The sequence below is a fragment of the Alosa alosa genome, chromosome 15 (assembly GCF_017589495.1).
Source record: "Alosa alosa isolate M-15738 ecotype Scorff River chromosome 15, AALO_Geno_1.1, whole genome shotgun sequence".
Taxonomy (NCBI): domain Eukaryota; kingdom Metazoa; phylum Chordata; class Actinopteri; order Clupeiformes; family Clupeidae; genus Alosa; species Alosa alosa.
Genome location: NC_063203.1, coordinates 21,725,014 through 21,733,642, shown reverse-complemented (window position 1 = coordinate 21,733,642; position 8,629 = coordinate 21,725,014). Strand labels below are relative to the sequence as shown.

Sequence of the window (8,629 nt, the reverse complement as noted above, 5' to 3'; positions counted from 1 at the left end):
GGTGAGCTGCCTCTCTGGTGTGTTTGTTTGGTCCTGGTTAAAATATAATGGATGTTTTGTACAAAAGTGTCTGCTACTAAATTTAAATATAAACATACCGTGACTTCCTGCACCATCGCTGACTGGACCTTTAACCATTGTCTTTTTCATTGTGTTAGAGTAAAGTATTAGCATGTGTTGTGTGTTAGCATTCATAAAAAGTGATAACTCAAAGCGGTATCCAATTTTAAAGTCCAAGTTTAGCTTTCAACCCAGCAGAAGTTAGATATTCCCTAGAAATAATGTTTTGTTACACGGAATATTTACATTTAATTACAACGAATAACCTTATTTTCATTTAATCTTGGGCAACAAATTAGTTCACAGAAGAAGAATGAGGCAACAGGGTGTTTCACCAAAGGTGTCCCTGACATCCAACACCAGTAAGATTTACTTGTTTTGTACTGTATTTCTGTCCTTTCCTAATTACTTTATTTTCAAACGTTCAAAAGATTGGTGCATATTTAAGATGATACAAATTGTTGCCGCTCAGCTTTACATTTTTTGGCTATATATATATTTTTTTTTTTATCTTCCTACACAAATCCAAACTGTGTGAAGAAGTTCAAAGACTTCCATCTTTTCAAAGTTGTGTACGGTGAGTATATGAGTAAATTAATTTACTGTGACTTTAACCCATACTGTATGTGACTGAAATGTGTTAAGGAAAAGCCCAACAGTTTATGGAGGCCTAGCAGTGAATGTTATAAAGCCAGTTACAGTTTAATGTTTCTCTGGAAAGTAACAATGGTCACATGAAGGTACAGAACGCTTCAGATGTCAATTTATTTGATGTCAAAAAACATCAAAATTAATTGAGGGGGGGTGGGGGGTAGCTTAGCTTCAGACCCTACTATAACATTCCAAAATGTACGTTTACCCCCTTTTTATAATATCTGGTGCACTATGGGAATTAATTTAAGAGAAATCAGCTATAATTGCAGTCTTGAAAATAACTAGGGTGCAGCCAATAATCACAAAGGGTAGCTAGTTGGTTTATAACTAAGAAGTGTAAGGTCACTGTCATGGAATTTACCTCGACATATTAGACACAATTAGTGTTTTATACAATGATAATAATAATTCCTCTACATTTCCCTCCTGTTTATCATTGGTAACTTTCACAATCATCTGTTCCATTGTAACATCTCCAATACAGGTTTTCTGTAACAACTTCATTGCTGATCATGTCAATTAATCATTACATCGCCACTGTTGTCCTCAGCGAGGAGCTTATATGCCTCTTCTTGCAAAAAAGCAAAACATTCATTTTAGCAGTTACAGTCTTGGTTATAAGCTGGCAAAAACAAGGTAATACACATGTTGTGAATACACAGAATAAGATTAATACAGCAAGTATAGGAGCGCATATTTTTAAAATTATCTGCAGCCAAGTACCGACCTAAACCATGAAAAGAGGATTCCATCCTTGGTTAACCGTATCAGTAATCATTGCTTGTTGTACATTTTTCATTTGGTGCAAAGCTTCAGTAACATCATGACTGTTCGCCTCATCCGGAATGTATGTACAGCATGTATCATTCAGCATTGCACAAACACCTCCTTCTGCAGCTGCCATTAGGTCAAGCACCAATCTATTTTGTATCAACATTAAACGCATAGCAGATATTTCAACATTTTGTTTCTCATCTACCTTAATAGATGAATTTACAAACAATCCAATTCTGTATTCTTGTGTTTCCATTCTTAACAGTAACTTCCCAACCCCTACCCAGGGGAACAGACTTAACCTTATTTTATGACTAGCAGACCACAACTTATGTTCATCAGGGACATCCTTTCCCCAAATAGGATCATGTGGTTTCACATCTACTACAAATCTGCGGTTGCGACGGTGGTGGGTAGTCTGAGTTATAATGTAAGTGTGGTCAGTCAGACGCACCGGAGCACAAATTCCTACCCACTTGGATGGAAGATTTAGGTAGACTTTGTGGCCACACATCCAATAGATACCGTCTAATGGGGTCGTACCATCAGGACTAGGCAAAACATAGTCACTCCAACACCTGCACCTGGTCTTATTTCTAGGGTTGGGCCATGGACAGATATCACCACCTTCATTAAAACTTCTACTTTTCTTTTGACCTTGCATCACGCACATTTCCATAGGAACCGCTGTCTGACGACACCTATAGAGAGGCAAACTCCCCACAGGCACTGAACCATTTCTGAAGAAACACAGCGGGAATATTGTTCTAGGTCTAACAGTGGCATAAGGGGTCAATGTTACGTTAGACTTTATGTACTTCAAAGGGTATGTCACCGCACAGGGTTTACTGATAGAAGTAGTGCCATTGTCATGAATTGTCATGTGGGATGTATTATAAATGCTAAAAACATCTTGTTCGATAGACGTCCGTTCACCTACACACGCACTCTGTTTATGAGGGATTTTGGCGACTGTTAAACGGGGATGAGAAGCAGATATTGGCATCATAGAACATACATAACAGTCAGACACATTATTCAAATCAGCTAACATTTGAGCATAGCGATACCACGAATTCAAATGATACACATGTGTTATGTTGTAGGTATGCAGATCTTCAGACAAAACCCATCTTTTCCATCTTCTGTATTGGCTTCCTTTGTCTCTCACGAAAAAGTCATTGTTCAGTCCTTGTAGCAACAGTCTCAGTAAGGTGAGGGCAAAAACCCCTCCGAGGACCAACCTCCACATCAAAGGCCCGTGACCCCCAGGCATCGTCACTAAACCGTGGAGGCTCTGTAAAAACACTGACGTTGAGACGACTAGATTCTATACCTCTAGACCCCTTTGTAGTCAGATTTCCTCTCCACAGCGGTTGACTCTGCAGCTGGAATGTCCCGTACCTTACAATGCGAGATGTGTGTCCAAGAGATTCGGCCGCGCACCTTCACTGCAGTAGGAGTGGCTAGAACAACCTGGTGTGGCCCCTGCCAACGAGGTTCCGCCCAAGATTTCCGCTTTATGACTTTGATGAACACCCAGTCTCCTGGTTTCACTTTAGGGTCCTGTGGAAAGAGAGAGAGAGAGGGAACAGTATTCGTGTCTACACATTTTTTAGACGACAGAGTCTTGATCAATTGTCCCACTACTCCTTCATCATCATCAGGCGTAGACTTACTACAAGAAAAATCAGGAATGGTGTAAGGTCTGCCATACAGCATTTCAAACGGGAATAGCTGTGTGGCCGCATTAGGTGTTGTTCTCATACTTAATTGTACAATGTCTAGACAATCTGGCCACTGCCATCCCGTCTCAGCCATTGTTTTTCTTAGTTTCGATTTAATCGTCCCGTTATTTCGTTCCACTAAACCCGCAGATTCCGGGTGATAAGCAGAGTGTCTTTTTAGGTCAATACCAAAATGTTCACCAATTTTGTCAATTACCTCATTAACAAAATGTGTTCCGTTATCACTTCGAATGAGTCTGGGCACTCCATGGCTTGGGATAATCCGCCTACAGAGTGCTTTGGCTACGGCAGCAGCATCAGGCGTGCGACATGGGAATAACTCGACCCACTTAGAGAACACATCTATCACCACCAACACATATTCTAGGTTATGAACTTTGTTCAACTGGATGAAATCCATGTGTATTGTATGAAACGGATGTGGGGGTGAAGGGAATTGTCCTCTCTTTGGTCTCGCATGTCCCTGTGAATTATGTTTAATGCAGATTATGCACTGGTGGCAAAAGTTTTTTGAGTAGGTAGTAAAACCAAATGTAGTATAAAATTCACGTAAAACTGTACACATTCCACCCGATGACACATGGCAACGGCCATGTGTCACTAAAGCTGCCCATTTATACATAGATTTAGGTAAGACTGGTTTGCCACTTGGACCGACGTAGATATTGTCTTTTAGGTAGCACCCATGTTTCTTCCATAGGTCTCTCTCTTTAACAGACGCTTGTTGCTGTCGTGTTTGTAGGATTTCGTCAGTTTCCGTTTGCAAGAGGAACACGCCTGTGGCTTCCTTTGCACATTCATCTGCCAGGGCATTTCCTCTTGAAACAGTATCAGTTTTGTTAGTATGCGCTTCACATTTACAAATGGCAAGCTTTTTTGGTAATTGAAGAGCGTCATATAATTTCAGAAGTAAGTCTTTATGTTTTACTGGTTTTCCAGTAGAGGTTTTGTAGCCACGTCTTTTCCAATGTACACAAAAAATGTGAGACGCAGCAAAAGCATATTGACTGTCTGTGTAAATTGTTACTTCCTTTTTTGCAAAAAGCTCACATGCTCTGGTTAGGGCTGTCAATTCAGCTGCTTGTGCAGAGTATGAAGTGGGCAAACGTTTTGCCTCTATTTTTTGTAGTTAGGGTAGTCACTGCATAGGCTACTTTATTTACACCACATTTATCTTTTACGGCTGATCCGTCGACGAAAATTATTTCACCTTTTTTTAGCGGTTGATCAGTTAAATCAGCTCTAGGTTTCATGTTCGTTTGTGTTATCTCCAAACACTTATGCTCCACCCCGTCCTCAGCTGTTGGCAACAGAGTGGACGGGTTCAGCACAGTGCAGCGCTCGATAGTGATGTGTGGTTGCGATATCAACACTGTCATGCACGAGAGGTGTCTTGCGGGAGATAAGAATGACATGTTGGTTTGTAACAGCAGTAGAGAGACAGCATGTGGAACTTTCACAGTCAGTGGGTGAAAAAGCACGACTTCAGCTGACACTAGTACTGCCATTGCTGTGGCGAGTACAGCCTGCACACACACGGGGGTTGCCCTCGCCACCGGATCCAGTCGTGAACTGTAAAATGCCACTGGTCTATTTTTTGCTCCCCACTGCTGTGTCAAAACAGAGGTCATGAAACCATTTTTTGTATCGACCATTTGTGTGAACGGCTTAGTGTAATCAGGCAGCGCTAAAACAGTGGATCCAGCAATTAATTGTTTTATGTTTTCAAACGCAGTTTCAGCCTCCTTAGTCCATTTTAGTTTATCGTGCGCAGCCATAGGTTCGTCAAAGATTAATGCTTGTAAGGGGCGCGTCTTTTCGGCATAGCTTGGGACCCACATTCGACAATAGTTACAGAGCCCTAAAAATGACATCATTTGTTTCTTTGTCATCGGTTTTGGTGCTTCTAATATTGCTTTTTTACGGCTAGAATGCACATGTCTGCCATCCTTTGTCAGTGTGTGTCCCAAATACTTTACTTCAGATCGCCACAATTGCAATTTGTCTTTGCTCACTTTATGTCCGGTTTTGTGCAAATATTACGCCCAGACGTAATACGGCGTATTTTTCCCCTCGACTAAGTGTATGTCAATTTCATCACATGTCCTAGCCTCCATACCCCCCTGTAGATTTGGATAGATGGCTAATTTTAATTTTACCATTAAATCTCGTCCTAACAGGTTGTAGGGACAGCCAGGGGCCATGACTACAGGGGCGAAAACAGTGCTTCCTGTTTCTGTCAGCTTGACAGCCACAGGCTTACTGAAATTGTTTTTGCACATGACTGTTGGCTGATTTTACGAGAATAGCTTGATCTGTTTTTTGCAGGCCATCTATGTCTTTCATTACAGTTCTGCATGCTCCAGTATCACATAAAAAGATTACAGGTTTGCCATTAATATGTATCACTTTCTCTGGTTTTTCATATAAACACACATCAGCTAAGTCTAGAAATTCTTCACATATTTCTAGCTCTTCCCCTTCTCCATTTCCTAGTCAATTGTCATATTGATCCTGATCATATTTTTGTCCTTTCTTATCCTCACTGGGGAAGTCACGGGCCCAATGCCCTCGACCCCCACACTTGTAACACTTGTTACTATCATCACCCTCATTCTAATAATCTCTACGTCCTGGCTTATTTCCACCCTGTCCTCCTCTTCCTCTGCTATTGCCTCGGCCTCTGCCTCGGCCTCTGCCTGTTTGTCCTCCTGTTCCTTGCACTGCCGTTACAAATGCTTCTACCAATTTCCCTGATTCTTTCTTTTCCTTCTCTTTCTTCTTGTTTTGTGCTGTCTTCTCTATAGTGTTTAGCTTGTTCCATGAACTCTGGCATAGCTGCTGTCCTAAAGGAGACAAAATGTTTTTCTATCCAACCTTTTATCTCTGGCCTGAAACTCTGGAGTAATGCTTGTTTTAATTGTTGTTCATAAATTTTCTTATTGTCTTCAGTATCTGTTTTTAAACCACTATAGGCTTTAAACACTTTTTCAAATCTGTCTCTAAACTCCCAAACGTCCTCATTATCTTTTTGTATTGTGGCATATATTTTGGTGTAATCGCAATGTTTTTTTTTTGACACTAGTCTACATTTATCCTCTAAGTTCTGAACTTGTTGATTTAATTCCATGGAACCGGGGGCATATGCTGTACCACCTGTATGGGCTACAAAACTGTCTTTCACGCGGCTCCAATCGGAGCCCATTTTACAGCGGAACATCCTTTCGACCTCAAAGCCATTCAGGTGGTACACAAGTATTATATTTTTCATTTCGTCGCAGAATTCGTCGATCTGTGCTTTGTGAGAGGCTACTCCCTCAATTGCCTTCTTCACGTCCTCTTGGGTCCATGTCCTGTAGACATGCATTATTCGACGGTTGTCAGCACTTTCTTGTTCGCCTGGCCTAAATGTTGGATTAGGTAATTCTACCATTGGGAACGCGTTTATTTTAGGCGGCTGTGGAGGCCAGCTTGGCGTTTTGTCATCATAATCAAAATCATCGGCGCCATCGTCCATACAGATGTGTATGTGCAGCGGCTGGTGTTTTTCTTCACTTAATACTTTTCCCACCCCTCCGTCCATCCTAGGGGACCAATCCCACATCGGGTTGTCTTTAGTGCGCCGTGACCGTGTTTTGGGGGCTTCTCTATCTAGAGACCGTCCTCGTCTCAGCGAGGGATACAGGCGCTGTGGAGTCACAGCGGGCGACGGTGCGGCCACAGAGGCATTACCCACAGCTGCTTGTGGTTGTGGTCCGTTGTAAGGAGGTGGTGAGGTGCAAGGCATATTGTCTTCTTCTTTTACATACGCTACGGTACATTTTTTCCGTTCTTTTATTTTATTTTCGCGCTTTCTTGCTTCCTCCAACCATAATTTAGCTGCATCAATTTCTTTTTGGTGCTGTGTTTTTATACCATTTTTCTTTTTCGAGTGGTGCATCATTATGTTGCGTAACAATTTCGAACAGCCAGGAACTGTTAATTTGCCTTCAAATTCGAACTTATCTTTCCATCGTGTTAGCCAATTTTCAATTCCTGGGTGAATTTTGGCCATAAATTTGGCATAAGCTTTCAAAGCATTTTCTTTGTCTTGGGTATTACCCATTTTACAAATAGGGGGTTATACTGTATCGGTCCTCAAATGGGCAAACAACAAATCTAGAAAGCAAGCTTCTAGGCCCAAAGGCGTAACCTAGGGTCCGCTTTCTTCTGGGTGTTTTCCACAGATTCTGTTGTTAGTTTTAACTTACAGATAATCCCCTCATTCACTCACATTCAAACACATTCAAAACTTTCCCTTTCTTGGAGAGACTTTTAGGCGGGACTCGAACCCCCTGTAGTATCTCCCGATAAACTCAGGTGGGACTCGAACCCCCCTGTAGTAGCTACTTAGTTTATCGTTAGGCCTATTTTAACAGTACTGTATACAGAAAAGAGCAACTCAATGCGATCTTTCCCTTTCAAACATAGTCCCAGACTAGTTTTTACTCACGCTGTTATGGTTCTGCTCTGTTGCTATTCGGATCCCGTCAATCCAGTCCAGGGCCTGGTCGCCGTCGGTTGGCCAGCACGGAATTCACCGTACTGGGCTTTCCACGGTCCCGGACCGCGGGCTGTGCACAGTCTTCAACTTCCGACGATCAGCATAATATTTTTGCTTACAGAGGTGATTTATATCTCTACTTACACAAGTGTTTTATACAATGATAATAATAATTCCTCTACAGTCACAAACATCCCAGGCCAAAGTTGGATGAGTGCATGATCCAGTATGAGAGTATCACAAGAGGATAAGAGATGATCCACACACCAGATAGCTCCCATTCACAATTTTTATTATTATTATTTTGTGATGTTTTGAACCACGTGGCTTTTCCTCAGGTTTATAACTAATCAACATGTCTTTAATATAGGCCTACTGAAAAGCAAGGTTATTTACATTACATTACATTACATTACATTACATTTGGCTGACGCTTTTTTTAACCAAAGCGACTAACAACATGGTAAACAGTAAGTTTTAGAACAATTCTCACAATTTTAGGACAGTTTAAAAAAAAAACACATTAGAGTACAGTAAGAATAAGTCGGCCGGTGAGTGCTGTATTTTAACAGTTACTTGTCAGTTTAACGGCTGGTGAGTGCTAGGATCAGTAAGACTTGTTGTAAGTGTTGCTATGAGAGTAGATGTTCTCTAAAGAGCTGGGTCTTCAGGAGTTTTTGAAAGTGGAAAAAGGATGTCCCTGCCCTTGTAGGAACTGGCAGTGTGTTCCACCAACGAGGAACAACAGATGAGAAAAGTTTGGATTGGCTTGAGCGCACCGGTGGTAGAGCTAGGCGTCGTTAGCCAGAGGAGCCGCAGCGGTCTGGAGGTAGTGTAAGTCTGTATGAGG

General features: G+C 41.7%; 1 protein-coding gene across 1 annotated transcript; it reads right to left on the bottom strand.

Annotated features, from left to right (window-relative positions):
• Window positions 1–1,441: 1,441 nt before the first annotated feature.
• LOC125307893 lies at window positions 1,442–8,163 on the bottom strand. Its single transcript, XM_048264024.1, has 2 exons — window positions 7,729–8,163; window positions 1,442–3,054 (listed from the first exon to the last, which is right to left on the bottom strand). The coding sequence occupies exon 2, from the start codon at window positions 2,762–2,764 to the stop codon at window positions 1,442–1,444; it is 1,323 nt and encodes a 440-aa protein (XP_048119981.1). The 5' UTR covers window positions 2,765–3,054; window positions 7,729–8,163.
• Between the last annotated feature and the right edge of the window lie 466 nt (window positions 8,164–8,629).